The sequence below is a fragment of the Asterias amurensis genome, chromosome 9, assembly GCF_032118995.1.
Source record: "Asterias amurensis chromosome 9, ASM3211899v1".
In the NCBI taxonomy this organism is placed as follows: Eukaryota; Metazoa; Echinodermata; class Asteroidea; order Forcipulatida; family Asteriidae; genus Asterias; species Asterias amurensis.
Genome location: NC_092656.1, coordinates 17,190,597 through 17,213,307, shown reverse-complemented (window position 1 = coordinate 17,213,307; position 22,711 = coordinate 17,190,597). Strand labels below are relative to the sequence as shown.

The 22,711-nt window shown below is 37.9% G+C and overlaps 1 protein-coding gene across 6 annotated transcripts in view; it reads left to right on the top strand.

Annotated features, from left to right (window-relative positions):
* The first annotated feature begins 62 nt into the window (after positions 1 to 62).
* The window catches only part of LOC139941883 (leucine-rich repeat-containing protein 49-like), a 40,627-nt gene continuing 17,978 nt past the window's right edge, over positions 63 to 22,711 (top strand). For 4 of the 6 annotated variants that reach the window (XM_071938525.1, XM_071938527.1, XM_071938526.1 and 1 more), the window contains exons 1-3: positions 63 to 257; positions 8,670 to 8,750; positions 20,728 to 20,814. In XM_071938525.1, the coding sequence (XP_071794626.1) occupies positions 213 to 257; positions 8,670 to 8,750; positions 20,728 to 20,814 (213 nt within the window). In that variant the 5' untranslated portion in view covers positions 63 to 212. The remainder of the gene's footprint in view (positions 258 to 8,669; positions 8,751 to 20,727; positions 20,815 to 22,711) is intronic. The other 2 variants (XM_071938529.1, XM_071938528.1) reach the window with 1 other exon arrangement.

Sequence of the window (22,711 nt, the reverse complement as noted above, 5' to 3'; positions counted from 1 at the left end):
CCAAGTTGTAGTTTCGAAAAGGGCTGGGCTCACAGTTAGGAATCTGTGTGTAAAGAGGGCGCGCTGCAAAAAAGGGTATGGTTGTCAACTAACTCAAGTCAATGTTTGAAATCATAACTTTGCTTTGAAAAGCTCAAGTTCCAGTTCACATGTGATAAACAAATATTTCCGTCAAATGAATAAACCTTCAGCTTGTCTTTGACACCGTGACCATGTACAGCAGGAATAAAGTTCGTACAAGTGTCACGCCGAAAGAGGTAAGCTTTGCTTTGCGATTGCCGCATTCAGACTGCATATTGTTGCGTTTCTCGCATGAGGCGAGTGTGCTGGCCTATCACATACGATCGAGGAAGACAATAAAGTTGCAAGAGTCTGACTTTACTGACAACATGAACTGGGAATTTATTTACAGCTGAATCACTTATGACATTACAACATGTGATGTGGTAGCGCAATAATGCCACTAGTGTTACTAGGCAGTTTCATCAAGTTGATTTCACGTGTACCAAAACACACACACACACAGCCCCGAAAAAAAAGAACGAAATGTTAATGTATTAAATCATAACTCACATTTTGTACAACTCACAACGGAAAAGTTTCCGTATGCCACCACCACTTTTTCATTCGATATGAAATAATATTGTATTTAATTAACCTCAATGAGATATCCCTTTTTGTAAAAATGAGTGAAAAAGTGGTGGCGCCATATGGAAAGTTACCCCTCACAACTATGAGACTTGACAGCAGGCAGGAGCATTCTCTCCTCGTGCTTACATTTCAAAATTTTTTGAAATCGGATGAATAGTTTCGGAGATATTGTAAAAAATAGAGAGCAACGACAGAAACCGGATGCTTGGCCTCGCGTGTAGCTCCCATTCGTTTGTGCATGACGTCACCTTTGAACCCCGTGGACAACGGATTTCGGAAATCTTCGGAAAGCGCCGAAGAAGCCCGAAGACGTTTTTTGCGATGAGGGAGCACATGTTTACACAAAATGAGATAATGATTACATCATCGTGTAGCCGATAAAATTCGGCACATGGTACATCTAGTCGCATAGCTTTTACCATGAAAACCTATTTTTGTCGGCGTTTTCCGTTTTTTGAATCAAGATTTCTTCCAGAGATAATTATCAAAATTGAATGCGACTTTGTCAGTGCTAATTCCCATACTTTTAAGATTAACTTGTGAAAATTTGGTGTAATTTGATTATGTATTCTTCTCCCTCCGTGAGGTTTTGTTCAACCATTTCTTGCGAAGTTGTCCTAAATACGCACGAATGTACACACGTCGCACAGTCTGCAAACCTCCCCATTGGTAGAGGGCACTCGTCATATAGTGCGCCCTCTTTTGCCATAGGCTGTGCGTTAAACTTGGCCGTGGCCGATATGAAGAAAAACATAACAATTGAACTTGAGCACAGGTACGTTTTTTGCACGATCCACGCTCATTAAAAACGGTATATCTCTGCAACCAAACATCCGATTTCAAAATTTTAAATTGATTTTTAATCCTTATAGTACACCTTAACAGACCGCATCTTTTCAGAGAAAAAATCACCTGCATTTAATTTCACTGGAACTGCCTAGTGTTACTATTCGGTTTATAAGCCATTAATCATAAAAGGAGAGTTGATAACCCAAATAAGGAGTTGTGGGTAGTAAGGTTAAAGTGATTGACAGTTGAGAGAAAGACGGGCTTCCCATTGCTTGTGTACAATTAAGAATGTGCATGAGGATATTACATTGGGAATTACACGCTAAATCACCTGTGTACAAAATGCAACTACATAAGGAATAAACGCAATCGAGTGTGTGTACAAGGACACGGCATGGTATTTGTGTACAAATGATTACGCACATTGGCATGGCATTGTATTCCGTGTACAAATGATTACGCACATTGGGTACAACTATAGAATGCAGGTACACTTGGAAGCTTCGACTGCGCCTCCGCGGAGACGGAGTCGCGGTGACGTTCATACGTACACAGTACACCGGAGTTGAGGTCGCGCTCTGTTGCTTAACTATAAATATTTGCCAACCTAGGGGGCACTCTGAAAGATGCACAACAGCGCCCTCATTAGGCTCCAAAATACACAACTGCGCTATAGCTAATGCGCAGCTGTGTTGTCAATTTATTTTATACGATAACTCATAAGACCATTCGATGATTATTTCAATAATTATGGGAACTCCGTACAAATAATTAATAACTATTAATATTGCCGTACTACATGTTACCCCAAAAGAGGATTATTCCAAAAGGGAAATAATTAAAGGCCGAATCCTAATACATTAAAGGATTATTTAAAAAAGGGAAAGAAAGCCCGAATTCCGTACAATTATTAATATTGCCCTCATACACTTGACCCCATTAGAGGATTATTTAAAAAAAGGAAAGAAAGCCCGAATTCCGTACAATAATTAATATTGCCCTCATACATTTGACCTTATTAGAGGATTTAAAAAAAAAGGGAAAGAAAGCCCGAATTCCGTACAATTATTAATTGCCCCAATACACTTGACCCCATTAGAGGATTATTTAAAAACGGGAAAGAAAGCCCGAATTCCGTACAATTATTAATATTGCCCTGATACACTTGACCCCATTAGAGGATTATTTAAAAAAGGGAAAGAAAGCCCGAATTCCGTACAATTATTAACATTGCCCTAATACACTTGACCCCATTGGAGGATTATTTAAAAAAGGGAAAGAAAGCCCGAATTCCGTACAATTATTAATATTGCCCTCATACGCTTGACCCCATTAGAGGATTATTTAAAAAAAGGGAAAGAAAGCCCGAATTCCGTACAATTATTAATATTGCCCTAATACACTTGACCTCATTAGAGGATTATTTAAAAAAGGGAAAGAAAGCCCGAATTCCGTACAATTATTATTATAGCCATATAATACACTTCACCCCATTAGAGGATTATTTCAAAAGGGGCAAGAAGCCTTCACGATTGCATCATATGCTCGTCTTCCTAAAAACGCCCTCTATCGGCCATTGCCAACACCGCGCCTCCGCGCCTCCACCTTCCCCGTCTTCACGATTGCATCATATACTCGTCTTCCTAAAGACGCCCTCTATCGGCCATTGTCCACCTTCCCCGTCTTAACGATTGCATCAAATGCCCGTCTTCCTAAAAACGCCCTCTATCGGCCATTGCCAACACCGCGACTCCGCGCCTCCGTGCCTCCACCTTCCCCGTCTTCACGATTGCATCATATGCTCGTCTTCCTAAAGACGCCCTCTATCGGCCATTGTCAACACCGCGACTCCGCGCCTCCGCGCCTCCAGGCCTCCAGCTTCCCCGTCTTCACAATTGCATCAAATGCACGTCTTCCTAAAACGCCCTCTATCGGCTACTTCACCTACCTCACCACTCACGTCACACTTTGACTCCCTACGACCCTAACATTTTATCTGTTGTATTCATCAATCGCACTCGATACAATCAAGTAGTATAGTACGACCAGCTATTTTCTTCCTCCAGTCTATGGATGCTACGACCAAGTTACTTAAAACGTACGTGACCGCGACTCCGCCTCCGCGGAGGCGCAGATAGAGCTCCGAGTGTACCTGTATTCTATAGTTACTCCGCACATTGGCATGGCATTGCACTTCATGTAGAACAAATACGTGCGTGAGGCTATGGCTTCCGCTAGCACGCAACCTTATGGCATTAGGGTTCGTGTGCTATCATTACGCACGTCATTATGGCATTGCTTCTTGTACACAGGCAATTGGTCAAGCACAAAGTTCTGCGTTGTGTGCGGAGGGAGTGGTTTACTAGGTTGCAAACAAAGCTTTCACTGAATATGCATGAGTGGGAGAACCACTGGCCCTCGGACGATCCAGGGTCCGACATCAAAATGTGCTGACTGGACAGAGGGTCCTTGTGACGTAGGTGGAAGTAAGAGCTAAGCAATTCTAGATGATATCGAATCGAACATTGATCTTAAGTCAAAACATTGATTAGTTATTGGGTCAAAAGAGGGCGCTAGTAAGGCACAGGGATCAATGTGAGGTTCGTAACAATATTAAGAATTTACATGATGATGATATTTGTTACGAATTTTCATTCGCAGATCAAAGTTTCAAACAGGTATGCAACAAGCTCTAAATTCCTTCCTTTTATTTACACTTAAAAAGTAAAATGTCTTCTGCTTATTAAATGGATATGTCAGTGGATGACAAATGGAACACAGTGCCTCCAAAATTACTTAATTAAGTAAAGTCTTAAAAAATTAAAATAAGTAAGACATGTAACATGTGTAAACTGTAAGACTAAGACTAAGAGCGTAGAGTTAAAGGCAGTGAACACTCTTGGTAATTACCCAAAATAATTATCAGCATAAAACCTCACTTGGTAACGAGTAATGGGGAGAGGTTGATAGTATAAAACATTGAGAGGAACGGCTCCCTCTGAAGTGACGTAGTTTTTAAGAAAGAAATAATTTTCCACAAATTTGATTTCGTGACCTCAAGGAAGTTTAGAATTTGAGGTCTCGAAATCCAGCATCTAAAAGCACACAACTTCGTGTGACAAGGGTGTTTTTTTCTCTCATAGTTATCTCGCAATTCTGACGACCAATTGAGCTCACATTTTCACAGGTTTGTTATTTTATACATGTTGATGTTGATATATATGTTGGGCGCGATGGGTCAATCTGCGTGATCGGTCGATCGCGCTGCGCTGTTGAAAGATCAATTTGGCCGCGCAGCAATCGGTCGATCGCGCAACAATCGGTCGATCGCGCAACAACAATCGATTGACCGATCAAGCTATGAGTATTTTTCCTGTGATCAGCCGATCGCGCAGGAAAGGCTTTGCGCGATCTACCGATAGTGCAGGAAAAGTTTTGCGCGATCGACCGATAGTGCAGGAAAAGTTTTGCGCGATCGAGGGATCGTGCAGGAAAAGTTTTACGCGATCTACCGATCATGCAGGAATCGGTTTGCGCGATCTACCGATCGTGCATGAATGGGTTTGCATTCCTGGGGGTGATTTCTCTAAGCAATAAAATTCATTGCAAGACAAATTTTCAGTATCACCATAGTGATTTATATTGTGACGTCACACTTTAGTTGGCAACTATTGATTTGCAGTTACGATCAATCCAACATTCGGCCCCTGAAAATCGGCCGATCGCGCCAATCAATTCCTGCACAATCGGCCGATCGCGCAAAACCATTCCTGCACAATCGGCCGATCGCGCAAAACCTTTCCTGCACAATCGGCCGATCGCGCCGAGCCATTCCCGCATGATCGGTTGATCGTGCATGTTCGTTGCCGAGTGTTGCGCGATCGACCGATTGTTGCGCGATCGACCGATTGTTGCGCAATCGACCGATTGCTGCGCGATCGACAGATTGGTGCGCGACCAATAGATATTTCAATAGCGCAGCGCGATTGGTAGATAGCGCAGCGCGATCGGTTGATCGCTCAGATTGACCGATAGCGACCAACATATACACTAAGTGAGAAGACTGGTCTTTGACATTACCAATAGTGTGGACCCCACAAGACACTGGCATGACTGGAGACTGTTTGTAATTGTCAAAGACTAGCCTAAGTTGGTGTATCTCATTCTCAACATATGCACAAAATAACAAACCTGTGAAAATTTGAGATCAATCGGTCGTCGAAGTTGCGAGTAATGGAAGAAAAAATGCCCTTGTCACAAAAAGTTGTGTTCAGATGCTTGATTTCGATAATTAATAAAATTAAACACATAAATTAGGCCCTTGATCTAATAAAAACAAGGAAATAAAGTAAATAAACCATAACTGATTCCTATCACCCCACTGAAGTAGGGAATAGTAGGGGGCGGCTTTGTTAGGGATTATCAGTGGGCGACTTTGTGAGGGGCGACTTTTAGAAGGGGGCGACTTTGTGAGTGAGGGGGCGACTTGTAGTAGGCAACTTTTCTGGGGGGTGAGTTGACTGGTTTCCACGTTTTCATCTCACCCCCTAAATTCTAACAAGCTAACAAGTGCCAGACCTACCAAGTCTCATGCATATTAGGCGTGAGACTCACGCATTAGGTAGGGGTCTGTCTCACGCTCACATGCGCTGCAACCATTTTCTCACGCATTGGGGCTAGACCGGAGAAAATAATAAAAAATAACGACAATGCATTGCCATTATTGCGCACGTGTGCACAAAAAACGCAATCTTCAAAGTTTGCACAATCTTCAGATTGCACACAGTTTATCAGAATCATCAATTTGAGCTGCCGTATAAACATAGTGCAAATTTGCAGATTGCGCACGCTTTTGCTCTCACAGAAGATTAAGCAGACAATTCGGCAGAGCAGAAAATGCACATGTAACATTGCACACAAGTTTGTCCCAATTTCTTTTAGCAAATTCGTTCAATGCGCTCCACGAGCGAAGACTCTTCAACTAAAGGCAGAAGTCATGAGCTGATGATTTTAGGCATAATTTTTAGCCGAAAATTGATCTTTTGGGGGGAAATAATCTGACACTCAACATTAACCAGCAAGGTCTCCTGTGTACCTCATGTGAGTTTGAAGTATACTGAAGAGGGTTTTGATTGTTTTTGTGGTTAGAAAACAATTTGTTTTGGGGGTTGCAATTTCGTTTTTAGGGGGGGGGGGGTAGGCTTTGAAAAATCTCACGCATAGCTGGCCTCTGAACTTGGCATCTCTGAAGTGCGCAAGTGATGTTTCTTAAAGCCATTGGACTCTTTCGGTACAGAAAAAAAAAAAAAGTTCACAGATTTACAAATAACTTACAGGGTTTACAGAAGGTACGATAGTGGTGAAAGACTTCTCTTGAAATATTATTCCATGAAATAATTTACTTTTTGAGGAAACAGTAAAACAATATCAATTCCCGATATCAAGAATTACAGATTTATTTTAAACACATGTCAAGACACGGCGAAACGTGCGGATACAAGTCTGGGTTTTCCCGTTATTTTTTTCCGACTCCGATGACCGATTGAGCTTAAATTTTCACTGGTTTGTTATTTTATATAGAAGTTGTGATACACCAAGTGTGGCTTTGGACAATACTGTTTACCGAAAGGGTCCAATGGCTTTATAGACTTTTAACTTGACAACAATTTTGTTTACAGCACAGAATAAAAATGGGAGAAAAAGTTGTCCTTGTCAAAACCTATTATAACAAACATCTTCCTAACATGAAAAAAAAAACACATTTAATCAGTGGTGTAACAAAGGGGGGAGCGGGCATGGGGGATGATTATCTGAAGCCAGTGTTGTCCATAAAAATGGGGGAGGCTATCTCTAGTTTTGAACTTCAGACACCCATATAAAATAGGCAAAATTAAGCTTTCCACCGAGTATCCACCATAAAAAAGATAAAAACAAAAACCAGTGTCAATGTTCATAAATTTAAAAAGATTGTTAATGTTTATGTTTGTATTCATAAATACATCAGACAGTTTCGCTATTCCTATTGGTGGAGAGCGCGTCATGTGGATGTGTATAAACCTTTGTTTATGACCGGTAAAAAGTGTTAATTCATGGGCGTGACACGCGACCTTGCACCTGTTCTTATAAGACAGTTTCTTCATTCCTATCGGTCAAGAGCAACGGCTGAAACAGTTGTGCCATATCACGCGATACGCGCGCCGCCCACAGCATTCCCTTATAAGGAGTTGTTTACCTGAGGGAGGCGGAGGGCTTTACCATTTCATAGCTGGAGGGATGTTGTGTTGAAAGAAATAATTTTTTTAAAAATACAATTATAATTTTTGCATTTATTTTACTTTTTGACCAAAGAGTGATGATTTTTTTAACCGAAAAGGTATTTATGAATGGGAATCACAGTGTGTTGAATCGGTTTCAACTACATGTAGTGGTTTAAACCTGCCGAGGCCTGGTTCTTTTTATTTTACCTCGACTTCGTCTCGAAGTGAAAATTATCAAGAACCAGGCCTTGTTGGCCTCGTTAAACCACTAGTTGAAAACCTCTTCACCACACATTAATTCCCTTACTTATTTAATTGAATACTTACCCTCCACCATCAGCTAGCCTTCAAATTTTAAACACCATACTTTTTATATTCTACAACATACATTGTACATGTATAATGTACATGATTGTTCAGGTGCATCAAACTTCTATTCTAGAGTGACAATAGAGGAGTGCAGTTTCAAGTCACACAGTGTACAATGTACATTATTTCAAATAGATCTATTGAGTCTGCGCTTTGTACCCTCAAAGTCAAATGTTGTACTCTCTTGAAGTCAAAGTTTGCTGGTATTTTAAATATTTTTTTCCCAAAACATTGAATAACACATTACAATATCTCTGTGAGAAGTCTGCACGATAATTTTCTTTATTCATACAAAGTTATAATTTTGTTACATCAAAGGAGGAAAAAAACCCGTAAAACTGGAACAACAGTAACATTCCCCAACAGGGAACACGTAAGTATGCGGTGCATACAATCTAAATTGGTGTGGCCAACACCATACTTTGTGCGGGTGCACTGTTGTAATTTTTTTTATTTTATGTATTGTAATGTTAAATTAATTGTCACTGAAAAAAATTGATCAATGAACTTAAACATATTACATTCCAACAAATCTCTGTAATAAAAAGCCCAAGAATTGAATAAATTGATGTTCTTTTTCTTTCTGTTGTTGGCACAATGTAGGTAAATCCATTTGGGCTACAATTTAGTCTTCAGGCACAAGCTACTACCGTGAATGAAAGACCCGCACAAAGCAGCAAACAGGTACTGTGTTAAATTTGCATTGCAGCAATTAGAATAATTCTTGGTATTATCCTAGTACACCGATCTGTTTAAGCACTGTAGTCAGTATTTTTTTAATTCGGTGAAAAAAAAATCACCTATAGATATTTTACTTTTTGTTACAAGTTATTGCATAGAGCATTGGTCGTCGCTCTATGAATAAATTGAAATTTACTTCACTTAATCTTTCCTTTGACAGTGACACTGATGATGATCCAAAACAATGTAACAACGCTTTTAACAAAATAAACTTCATTTGATGAATTCTGCTGTACTGGAGACTTGCCTTTCACTGGTTCCATTTACATTACTAAGGCCTTCTAATTGCAGATTAGCAACAAATGCTGGATTTCTGGGTTTCTTCCACGTGGTTGTATTGGATTTAAAAGTAGTAATGTGATTTACGGAAAGTGAGTGAAATTGTTATTTCGCTCATTTCCTGAATCATGGTTTTCATCTTCATTTACTTTAGTAAACGTTTTCCCCAATCATTCCCAAAATCTCTGAATAAAATATATTCTGCTAACAAGACCATGTATCCGGTAAAACAGTCTGGCTACACTGATTTTTACAGTTTATATCATGTTCATGAGTAAGCAAATGATAAACATTGTTTATGACTAAAATTCCAGCCAACACCGAGACAGGACAACATCTTGGATTTATCTTGTGCAAAGTCAGTTTTTTCTTCGGGGAATCTCAGATCTCAACATTCTGTTCATCAAGAGTCTAATGTCTGCAGAATCAAACGGGGTACATGTATTGTGTACAACACCACCAGTCACCCAGTATACAGAGTATCACTTAGTATTGGTTCCAAGACCATTGGTGTTGCGCGGTCACACACAACCAACGTTCCGATCTATGCACGGCAAAAACTGTACACGCTTGTAATGAACGAACGCTAGCGAGCACTCTATTTCTGATAAAAGATCTCACCACGGTCTTGGATATTTGCAACGACGGGTCTTAACTTTTTTATTGTTTTTCGGCAAATCTCCCCCGACTTTCCGGTGGAGCCAATCAGAGGCTGCGTAGCGATTGGCTCATGAATAATACTCAGTGTTGTGCATGCAGTGTACAATGCATGCAGTAAAGTGCGTTGCATGACTTTTGCTATACTCTGCATGTGTGTGTGGGTATACGTTTTTATCGGAGTAAAATAATATGGATCAGTAGGATTTCAAACTTTGCATGGTGGAAATACGATATAGAATTAAGGTTTGGGGTAACACCACAAACCTTTATATTAATATCCAGATACAGACTTCTGCATTGCCATGATGCAGTTTGAAATGCGATCGTGGGGTTATGCTCCCGACGTGACAGGGCCCAATTTCATGAAGCCTGTATTGGCACAACAATTTGCTTACATGTAGCACAAAATAGTATTGCTTAGCAGAAACTGGTTACTGAACCAATTTTTAATTAAATTTGAAATGTTGTAGACTTGTGGCTAGTGCCCAACTAAATTTTTGGATAATGTAGTAAAGAAATTTTGTACAGTATTTTCTGCCAAACAGATAACTGGTGGGCCCTGTCATGCCTGTGTTATTCACAGTGAAAGTTTTTTAATCTTGGGGGAAGGAAATCTTGAGGGATTCAAAAGCGTCCTTTTGAGACAGATTTTGAAACGTAAGCGTAGCTGCAGATCTTGGAACGTAAGCATAGCTTGACTCGGGATTGAAAGCGCACCTTTTGATATTATAGCGTAACCTAAACGTATCTTGGAGTGTATAAGCGTAGCTGCGTAGCTTGGAACAAAACAATATCTTTTGGAGCGTAAGCATATCTTGGAACGTAAACATAGCTGCGTATCTTGAAACGTAAGCGTAACCTCACATGGGATTGAATGCGTACCTTTTGATGGGTACCGGACACTTCGGCACCTTGCAAACTCGGCACCAGCAAACTCGGCACTTCGCAAACTCAGCACCTCGCAAACTCGGCACCCACTCGGCACCAAGAATGTCGGCACCAAACAAACTCGGCACCGGCCTGTTTTGGTCCAACAAACTCGGCACCAAACAAACGCGGCACCGACCTATTTTGGTCTACTTAACCAAACTCGGCACCAACAGCAAATACCACCCGAAGAGTAGTATTACATTCGTTGAAATAATTAGTAGTGATGCTAGCTTATATGACCATAACCGGTTCCGAACTTTTGAAAAATTGGCATCGGAGATTTTTTTTGTCCCGGAAACTTTGCATACGCACGTTTTCAGTTTTATTTTATAAAATGGTTGCTGTGCGTGTGAGCGTGAGACAGAGCCCAAATGCAGGAGTCTCACGCCTAATGCGTGAGACTTGGTAGGTCTGTATGTATGTATCGTCGTCAGTACGACGTCGAACCTGTCGATACACACGCACGACGAGGATCGGGATTTATTTCAATTTCCAACTGGGTGCCGAGTTTGTAACCGTGGCAGATTGAGCGTTTTCAACCAGGTGCCGAGTTTGTAGTTGTGCATGTGCTGAGTTTGTGGGTGCCGAGTTTGCAAGGTGCCGAGGTTGTGGGTGCCGAGTTTGAGAGGTGCCGAGTTTGCTGGTGTCGAGTTTGCAAGGTGCCGAAGTGTCCGGTATTCCTTTTGATACTATAGCAGATCTAGGAATGTAAGCGCAGCTGAGTAGCTGCGTAGCTTGGAACGTTGACATATCTTTTGGAACATAAGCATATCTTGGAATGTAAACGTAGCAATTTGGAACGTAAACGTAGCTGCGTATCTTGGAACGTAAGCATATCTTGACTCGGGCTTGAAAACGTACCTTTTGATATTATATTGTAACTTGAAGGAACGTAGACTTAAGCGTATCTTGGAACGAAAACGTAGCCGAGTAGCTGCGTAGCTTGGAACGTAACCATATAATATCTTTTGGAATGTAGTCGTAACCATATCTTTTGGAACAACTCATGAGAAATTGTGAATTTTGATTGCTTGTCGAGTGGCGACTACTGCTATTCAACTTACTTGGTTAATCGTGCGGCTAAGACTACGTACTATACAAGTAGTTGTGATCAAATTCCTGCTTGGTATAACCACTTTTGTCGCTCATGACTATTCACAAAAACCTTTTACAAAACACAACCATGCAGACGTCAGTGACACAATCTTTCAATAATTTCAGATGCCCCTTCGGCAAACAATATGTCACGATGCATCTGGGGCAACGGGAGTAAGTTTCGCGACTAATATCGAAGTCGCAGTTATTTGAGGCGACTATAGTCGTCATAAATTCCACTAGTTGCCAAATTTAATCATTACCTCAAAAATAACTCTTCATTCACAGAAATAAAAAATAATACTTTGTTTGACAAAATTATGCTTTGAGGGAATTTTGTTTTATCATTATTTTTATTTCAACCTTTTATAAAAAATTCTCATAATTTGTTTAAGCTACTCACACAATAACACTGTCAATATAACAAAATGCGGTATGTGACGTTTTAACATCATCAACATTACCTGAAAACTCATAATAAAAAGCCATGAAACAAAATGGAGCATATTGGAACGTTGCGATCATAAGAAACAACGGATTCGAAACCCGCAAGCTAGGAGTTCATAGCGCCCGGGATTTAACACCTAGAACCCCCACGAGACATGGCATGGGCGGTACGTGATATTCCCCAAGGCTTACGTTCTGATTGCTCCATGCGTGGGGCCATACAATGGTAATCTTACGTTCGATTTTTGACCATTATTTCCGATTTCAAATCGTCACGTATCCATAATCTGAATAGGTAGTCTATACTTGAAATTTCACTGTTTTCCTTTTAATAGGCCTAATGACCACGGAATCACTTTGAGAAAAGATTATTAAAAATAGAGCGCCGATCATATTGACCTTTGACTCGATCTAGTTTGAATAGTCATCTTCAATTCGTCACGTGATATGAATATTGCATACATTAAAAGTCATTTACATAGTCTGGCCACGCCTTCAATTTGCAAATATCCAAGACCTTGGTGAGCACAGACATGGTGAGATCCGGAAATCAGAGAAACAGAGCGCCCGCTAGCGTTCGTTCATTACAAGGGTGTGCAGTTTTTGCTGTGCATAGTCGGAACGTTAATTGTGTGTGACCGCGCAACACCAATGGTCTTAGAACCAAGACTAAGTATCACTCGAATCCAGCACATGCCAGTGTACAATACCTGACCTTCTCCATAAAGAAAACAAACAACCCGCAAAATCATTATCTTTGGGTCTGTAATAACAGTGAATACAATGTAATAATCATGAAGCTTTGTAAAGAAACCACCTTACTTTAATGTTTTAAAGACAGTAGACACTATTGGTAATTGTCAAGGACCAGTCTCTTCACTAATTGGACTCCCAATTTGGGTTTGTCATGATATGTGTACGTGGGGACAGTAAAAATCTTTCTGACAGTCTGAAACTAAAGGGCACTAAATCATTTGCTTCAAAAAGATCAAATCGGCCTGAAGTTTGTAACTTACAATGTAGTTGTATGAGCTTAATGAAAGGAGCCCACAAGTGTGTATTGTAGCTCCTAAGAAACTGTGGGGTGCTAGATATGTTTTAATTACATAAAAGTTATTAATATGAAAGTACAATGAAAAATAATGTATCCTGGTGTCATGTGTTTTCAGTAGGATAACAGGAAAATTGTTCACAATCAAAAACCAATTGTTTTTTTTTCAAATCATCTATCAAATTTTTTAACAATAACACTTACACTTCATGGTGTGTTGAAATTTTTAAAGTTTTGGTTTTACGTTGCGAGAGACAGTCCGCCATTAACAGTGCTTATGCATGTACGACATTGGAGCAACGTCATATGTTTTCACACCTTTCATTGGTTGGTATTTTATTGAATATTCAGAAGCTAGTATGGCGTGCAAAATAAATCAAAAATATTATTCAATTACTACTTAACAAATTTAATTACATTTTTGTCCTAAGGCATTTTGGCTACTATATTAGAATCCAGATATGTCATAAGGCATGAAAGTAAAACACCCCCCCCCCTTGAAACACACACACTTCATAACAATCTGTTTTCCCCCATTTCAGACCAGTAATGTTTGGTTTCAGGAGATAAGAAACCAATCTATGATATTTTCTCTTTAATGTAGACTTAATATTTATTACGCTTATCGGAATTTATTACAGTATGCAGTAAATAAAATATAAAAATTTGTTGTCATTCTCAGAATCTCACTTAATTTTTTTTAATATTGTCCCCATATTGGCACACCATAGAATCCCAAATAGTAACCATCTCACGTGATCCATCTAGTGATTTAAGCAGAATGAAACTCAATCTAGCAGATAGTAATTTTGTTTTGAACTTTAGAGGTTGGATGATGTTTCTTTGACTCATTTGAATGTTGGCATAATAATGCACTAGTGATTAGTACCAAAAATCAATCATTTTATAAATGTTTGAGCATAACTAACGACAGGAAACTTTTTTCTCAGCATGATTAAGCCTGATGAAAATGCAGAGTGTGAGTAAACTGCATAGCTTCTGTCACTGGTGCAGCTTGCACAATCTCGCGGTAAACGGGAATCAATATAAAAATATTTTTATTTCAACCTTTTATAAAAAATTCTCATAATTTGTTTAAGCTACTCACACAATAACACTGTCAATATAACAAAATGCGGTATGTGACGTTTTAACATCATCAACATTACCTGAAAACTCATAATAAAAAGCCATGAAACAAAATGGAGCATATTGGAACGTTGCGATCATAAGAAACAACGGATTCGAAACCCGCAAGCTAGGAGTTCATAGCGCCCGGGATTTAACACCTAGAACCCCCACGAGACATGGCATGGGCGGTGGTTGATATTCCCCAAGGCTTACGTTCTGATTGCTCCATGCGTGGGGCCATACAATGGTAATCTTACGTTCGATTTTTGACCATTATTTCCGATTTCAAATCGTCACGTATCCATAATCTGAATAGGTAGTCTATACTTGAAATTTCACTGTTTTCCTTTTAATAGGCCTAATGACCACGGAATCACTTTGAGAAAAGATTATTAAAAATAGAGCGCCGATCATATTGACCTTTGACTCGATCTAGTTTGAATAGTCATCTTCAATTCGTCACGTGATATGAATATTGCATACATTAAAAGTCATTTACATAGTCTGGCCACGCCTTCAATTTGCAAATATCCAAGACCTTGGTGAGCACAGACATGGTGAGATCCGGAAATCAGAGAAACAGAGCGCCCGCTAGCGTTCGTTCATTACAAGGGTGTGCAGTTTTTGCTGTGCATAGTCGGAACGTTAATTGTGTGTGACCGCGCAACACCAATGGTCTTAGAACCAAGACTAAGTATCACTCGAATCCAGCACATGCCAGTGTACAATACCTGACCTTCTCCATAAAGAAAACAAACAACCCGCAAAATCATTATCTTTGGGTCTGTAATAACAGTGAATACAATGTAATAATCATGAAGCTTTGTAAAGAAACCACCTTACTTTAATGTTTTAAAGACAGTAGACACTATTGGTAATTGTCAAGGACCAGTCTCTTCACTAATTGGACTCCCAATTTGGGTTTGTCATGATATGTGTACGTGGGGACAGTAAAAATCTTTCTGACAGTCTGAAACTAAAGGGCACTAAATCATTTGCTTCAAAAAGATCAAATCGGCCTGAAGTTTGTAACTTACAATGTAGTTGTATGAGCTTAATGAAAGGAGCCCACAAGTGTGTATTGTAGCTCCTAAGAAACTGTGGGGTGCTAGATATGTTTTAATTACATAAAAGTTATTAATATGAAAGTACAATGAAAAATAATGTATCCTGGTGTCATGTGTTTTCAGTAGGATAACAGGAAAATTGTTCACAATCAAAAACCAATTGTTTTTTTTTCAAATCATCTATCAAATTTTTTAACAATAACACTTACACTTCATGGTGTGTTGAAATTTTTAAAGTTTTGGTTTTACGTTGCGAGAGACAGTCCGCCATTAACAGTGCTTATGCATGTACGACATTGGAGCAACGTCATATGTTTTCACACCTTTCATTGGTTGGTATTTTATTGAATATTCAGAAGCTAGTATGGCGTGCAAAATAAATCAAAAATATTATTCAATTACTACTTAACAAATTTAATTACATTTTTGTCCTAAGGCATTTTGGCTACTATATTAGAATCCAGATATGTCATAAGGCATGAAAGTAAAACACCCCCCCCCCCCTTGAAACACACACACTTCATAACAATCTGTTTTCCCCCATTTCAGACCAGTAATGTTTGGTTTCAGGAGATAAGAAACCAATCTATGATATTTTCTCTTTAATGTAGACTTAATATTTATTACGCTTATCGGAATTTATTACAGTATGCAGTAAATAAAATATAAAAATTTGTTGTCATTCTCAGAATCTCACTTAATTTTTTTTAATATTGTCCCCATATTGGCACACCATAGAATCCCAAATAGTAACCATCTCACGTGATCCATCTAGTGATTTAAGCAGAATGAAACTCAATCTAGCAGATAGTAATTTTGTTTTGAACTTTAGAGGTTGGATGATGTTTCTTTGACTCATTTGAATGTTGGCATAATAATGCACTAGTGATTAGTACCAAAAATCAATCATTTTATAAATGTTTGAGCATAACTAACGACAGGAAACTTTTTTCTCAGCATGATTAAGCCTGATGAAAATGCAGAGTGTGAGTAAACTGCATAGCTTCTGTCACTGGTGCAGCTTGCACAATCTCGCGGTAAACGGGAATCAAAGTTGGGGACCGAAAACATATGAGGGTCGATAACGTATGACGCTAAGATACTATGTACCCTTATGCCTTAGAATTATTGCAATTTAGTAATCATTTTGTAATCTTCGGGTGTGTAAAGCGCTGTTTTTATAATTAGTGATACACACCCACTTCCAACATTATTTCTCCTATTCACTCCAGGGGCCATTTTATTAATTCCTTTAAATTTGTTCCATCTCAGCTACCTGGGGACTTAACAACTTTGTTGGTATTTCTAGGTAAAATTATTGTGTTTTTGAGCAAAAGAAGTCAAATTCACCTACACTGTACACAACACTACAGCAGACTATATTGATAACCGTAATACATTGCCCTCTGTGAATGATGACTTAATCAACATCTTTAGCAAATAACATTCTGTTTAAGACATGTTAGCCTTGGGCTATTGTTAATTGTAAAGAGAGTCAAGCAGTTCAGATGTGTACTTAAGTGTAGGCCTACATGTACCTAGAAAACAGTCTTTCCCAACTTATCAATTTCACCAAACTCTATGACTTGAGATGAATTAAGTTCCATATCTGAAGACGTTAGGATGCAGTGAACCCATCCTAAGATAGGACGTGTTTTCTTGTCCTAACCACTAACTCGCGATAGGATTAATCCGAGCATTTCGTCGTGAAATCGGCTGCTGGGATGCTGCGTTGTACAATGCATGTTGTTATGCACTATTTGTACGTATCATGAACTGTATGAAATTGGGATAAATGTGAAATTTAAAAGCTTTGTTGAGTGGATGGCCCTTCAAACTTGTATCAACTTAAAGTGTTTTATTATCAGGGATACATGCAGGTGTGTACAGTTTAAGTACTGCACCTAAAACTACATGAAGACAGACACATAAACTGCTAAAAATGGTATTCTTAAAATAAAAAAAACCCCATCTTATTTTGAGAAAATATTTCTTGTGTCAATCCCTAGAAACAGTTTCAAGGGAATGACACAAAAAATATTTTCTCAAAATAAGACGTTTTTCTTGTTTCCAGAATACAATTTTTAGCAGTGTAGAAAACCTTCTTGCTGTATTGTTCCACGCTGATAAGATCACACCAATAATAATTGTGTATTTAAAACTGTTTGGACCTGTCAAGTTGATGACAAATCTGTGCTGATCATCTGTGATTTGTGATCTCTGCTGCTCTTAACACCCCAAAGTGTCAAAGGTTATTCCTATCATCAGATCATAGAGAAAGGACCCACAGCACAACCAACATGACCAGTGTGTAGTGTGTGGACAACAAATTTACTGTTTGTCTGTTACAAATCACATCATAATAGATCAATGAGATTGAGACTGAGAAGTGTCAGTCTATGGGCAAGTGCTGTGCATATAATTCTACCATTTCATGTGAAGTGGTGTCACTGAAATGATTTAAGTGAGTGTCTGGTCTACTTTGTGATGGAGTTTCCACGGAGGAAACCTTTACGATCAATTCGATTTCCTCCAGTCAAGCAATCGGTGAGAATAACTTAACATGTGGTTTTACGTATTAATTTTGTAGGTCTACATACAGTGTGCAGGTGTGGATAGTTTTTCTTTATGCTTGTTGTAATGTTGCAATCCTGTAACACACTATTAAAATTTAGCTTCCAAAATGATGTATTTTAAATGTAATGGCGCTATTGTACTTATCATGTGCATTCACATAGTGCGGAATATTCGCGTGCGTGCTTGGTAAATAGCAAAAATAGCACCTTGCACATAATATGATGATAAATATACCAGTGATAACTGGACTCTCTGTCGTGAATGTATGAGGTATGTAGCAGTGCCAACTTACTAAGTTTGCTTGGGTTTTCTTAGTAGACATTTCAGTGTTTTTTCCACATTGTTTTGTTCATTAAAATCAGTTTTCTAGTGTAGGATGTAAAACTTTGCATGGTGTGAGTTCAATCAGGTGAGATTTGTGGTATAGTTTGACAAACAACTGATTCTTCTCAGAGCCACTGGTCAACTAACCAAAAGAGATTTTACACACGGTGTCACTGCAAATCTCACTTTACATTTATCATGTCTGAAATTGCAATCTTTGGATTTGGTTGGTGACATAGAGTCTCAAACTTTACAGTTTTTTTCAAACCACTGACAACATACATGTAGGGCCTAGGCCTATCAATTGTTTTTAAATCAAGTAAAGACCACTTGAAATCACTGAACAACTAGGCACTTTCTAGATACAGTGAAATGGCTTTTAAAACCATACCATTGGAAGATGGGGGAATACAGGAAATAATGTCTATTGTCTCTGAACATTTATTGCGTAGCGTGTAGCCAAGTATAGGCAAGGGACAAAGGGTACTGGAATTTCATGCCTAAAATCCCCCTTTCCCCAAGTGTCCAATATGCCATGGTGGATTATTGGCCATGGTTTACCATGCTCATAAATGCTTCCTTCTAAATTATAATTTTTGCCTGAAGATTCAACACGAAATTAAGTGAAAAGCTCCTAAAATTTTGTTTTTTATTCGCACAACTTCATTAATTTTGTATTGTTGGGCTGTTCGATTGGTGGGAAAGAAAAAGAAACTTAGCGTATGTATTGTGACACTTATTAGCAGGTCTACATGTACTTTGTATACCAATGCAATTTTAGATAGAATGAATGTCAAAACATACCCTACATTTTGAATTTTTGGGGGGCAAAATGAATGCAACTAAATTTTTAAAGATTTGAAATATAATGTGCAGATTATGTATGCAATGTTCTGTCTGCAAGATGTTATAAAAATTGGCTTAGCTTTAAGTTGATGTCCCCATACAACACTTAAAATGTAATTTCTCAAAAAAATATACTGACTTTAATAGCTTACATGTACTTGGTATGAATTGACTTGCTCTGTAATTTTGATGAATACATTGTATCTCCCTGATTGTTGTATAAAATCTCCCTGATTCAGTGATTGCAACATTGTCAGCTTCGACTACATTTATATCAAAGTTTAAAACAATAAAACAGGTCCAAAAACCAAGGGAAATGTATATTGCCTTTACGGCTCTGTTTGGTCATGGGCTATTAATGGTCCTATTTTTTGTGTTACATATTATATGCAGTTTGTAATATTCGACTCACTGATAGTGATAGTGTTACAGGATTTGTTTTTGAAAAGCCCAGTTGCAACTCTTGTTACAGATTGATCCTTAATTGGTTAATGATTGACAATACCGATGGTGTATCTGATAGCAGGTGTTCAATACACAGCAATTGAACAAAGTGAATAATGCTTTAATGGTCCTCACAAAGGGTCAACAAGTACAGTTACTATGCTATGATAGAGTGAATGGTTTTTAATTGCACAGTTTGTTGGTTCATGGTCTACATATATTATAAGAATCTTCAGATATAAACAGTCATCTATTCTTGGTATGATCAGATTACTACCTTTTAAATGCAGCCCCACTAGTTGTGTATCAATTCTGTGTTAGCCATCCCTGATCTTGTCTACAGCTTGTTTCTAGAATTGATAGAATTTATAATTATAACGCCTAATATTTTATCTCAAATTCATTTTAGTTTACATCACTTATTTTTCAAGTCAACTGAAGAATTTTTGTTATTGGACTTTGTTTGGTATTTTAAATAAAACCAAAAAAAGAAATGAAATGAAACACCAAACTTATCAAATACATTTTTTGTGAGTCACATGACCCACTTACCCGTTTGGCATTAGTGTACAGCAAACTTTACTCTTATTTGTATTTTCCCTAGATAACATTTTAGATATTTGCAATTAGAAAAATCACAAACCTCAACAGAATTTACAACAAGTATTTGATGTAGATTCAACTCCTGCAAATGTTCAAAGTAGTTCAGAAACCAACCAACAGCACAACATTTCACATAATTTAGTACCTGAGATGAGATGAAACTACAGTAATTTATTTGTTTAATATACATGTTTACCATTTTCTGAAGCAATTCTTTTGTTCAAAAATATTGAGAATGTTGTAATGACAGGGTTTGACTCTAAAGTTCATTATTTCTTTCCAGCATATTTGTCGCGTTCCCTGTACTTGTACAGTTAATACATGTATAGAATATTTCTGGTAACGAGGCAAAATGGCAGAAGAATACATGCACAAGATATGTAGTATAATTTCAACAAAAACAAAACATTGTTTGCTACTAACTGACTGATGATCCTGAATGTCACATCATTGTGCCTTTTCCCAGGTTACCCAGGGTAAAGAATCGTCAGTAAAGAAAAGCAATATTAGCAAGCAGGGTCCTTCAGAAGCTACAGTAAAGACTGCTCATGATGTAGGTACAATACACACCCAACACTACTAGCACAAGTTTACTTTTGTTGCACACAACGCACAGCTTCTGATTTATTAATTGTTTACTAATAATAAATAATAATAATAAATATAAGCTTATAAAGGTTTACATCCATGACTAGACCCAAGGTGCTGTACAAATTAAAATAGCACCAAACAAGAGGCAGAAAATAATCATAGAGCCTAGAAAGATTTCTTAAAATATAAACCACAAAATGGACCAGCCAATAATTAAAACCACACACCACGGAAGTTAACAAGTTATGAAAAGTGCCCCACAATATAAAACATTTGTTAAAGTTACAATTACATAAAAAGTGTCTATCCGAAGAAAAAAACCATTTACAAAATATCAGGACAAGTACAATGTACTTTGTTAATTACAACAAATTGCACCAAAAAGAAAAGTACACCACAAATGAAACCTGTTTAAGTTACAAATTGTCAATCCGGATAATACATTAACAATCTATCAGGAGAGTATAATGTACTTAGTTGAAAACAGTTATTAAAAAATAGGTCTTCAGGATTGGCTTAAAAGTGCCAAACCCCATTAATCTCTCAATTATGTCCCTTCCCTAATTGAAACATATCCACGCCCACGGTTGAACTTATGACTGTTCAAAAAACGGTTAAAAGGTGGAATAGCGCAGTTTTCAGTTTATAAGGAAACCACCAGGGTATCGTAAAGATTTTAAAAGAATCCAAGTGAAACGTTTATATTAGATCCATTCATTGGAAGCGGTCATGTTTCATGTACAGTTTGATATGTTTTCCTTCATAAGAACCACCATATTTATCATGTTCCCTGTGATTGTACAGACACAATACTTCTGGTAAACAGAGGGAAATTGATTGTGAAGAAAACATGGTGGAATTAGGGTACCATTTTGAAGTATTTATATTTCTCAAACTGCTCTTACATGTACATGTATTACAATTGTTATAATTACTATTTTGTGGATTCTAACCGTTTACCAAAACACCTTGTCATTTGTTTTACTTTGAGGTGTTCAGCCTGAGTGTCTGCGTCTGCCAAACACCTGTTGTTGTTGGTTTTTATTTTATTTAGTTTTTTCCACCATTGTCCACTGAACCTTCTTGGCAAATTTCTGACACTAGCACTGTAAGAAAGCCAAGTAGAAACTTAACATTCACTTTTTATAGACTTTAATATTTTTTACTTAGTGTGTATATTGTATACTCAAAAGTTAAAAACATGGCGATGGTGTCATCTGCTGTAAAATTATATACTAAATCAAAGTTTAATATTGTTAAAGCTTGTTGCAAAAACTGTTTGTGTTGCGGTCTGATTGGATTGGAGCAATTTCTGCATGTCTACAGATTTGTAAGTTACTGTGATAAATCTATCTATATAACCAATCACTGTTAATCTCTGCGTTTTAAAACAAAACACTTCAAAACACCCATGAAGTAAATTTTAGACTTTTTTTGTCAGTGAATAAGCTCTTAAAACATTGTAAAACAGCCCACAAACTTTAACCTCAAGTCTAGTGCGATCCACAAGTTGAAGCTAAACAATTTTTTTTTCTTTCTAATTTTGGGTATGCAGATATGTGAAAGGAAACCAAACATGGTTTGTGTAAATAAATAATGTTTGGTTCATGGCCTTTTCAAATACTGATGTCATCGTCACATAGTGTAGAGTCTCTAATAATGCTTTGAATTTTTTTTTTTTAAGAGAGAAAAGAAGCATCTTCTTGTAATTTGAATCTTTGTATTGTTTGGGGTTCGAGTATGCAATAGTTCAAAGAAGAGTGAGATCTGATTTGACCTTGCTTCCTGTTCAAACCAGAGGCTCCCTCAATATTGAAGAACCAAAGTGATAGGGAATTTAGACATGGTTTCTGAGGATA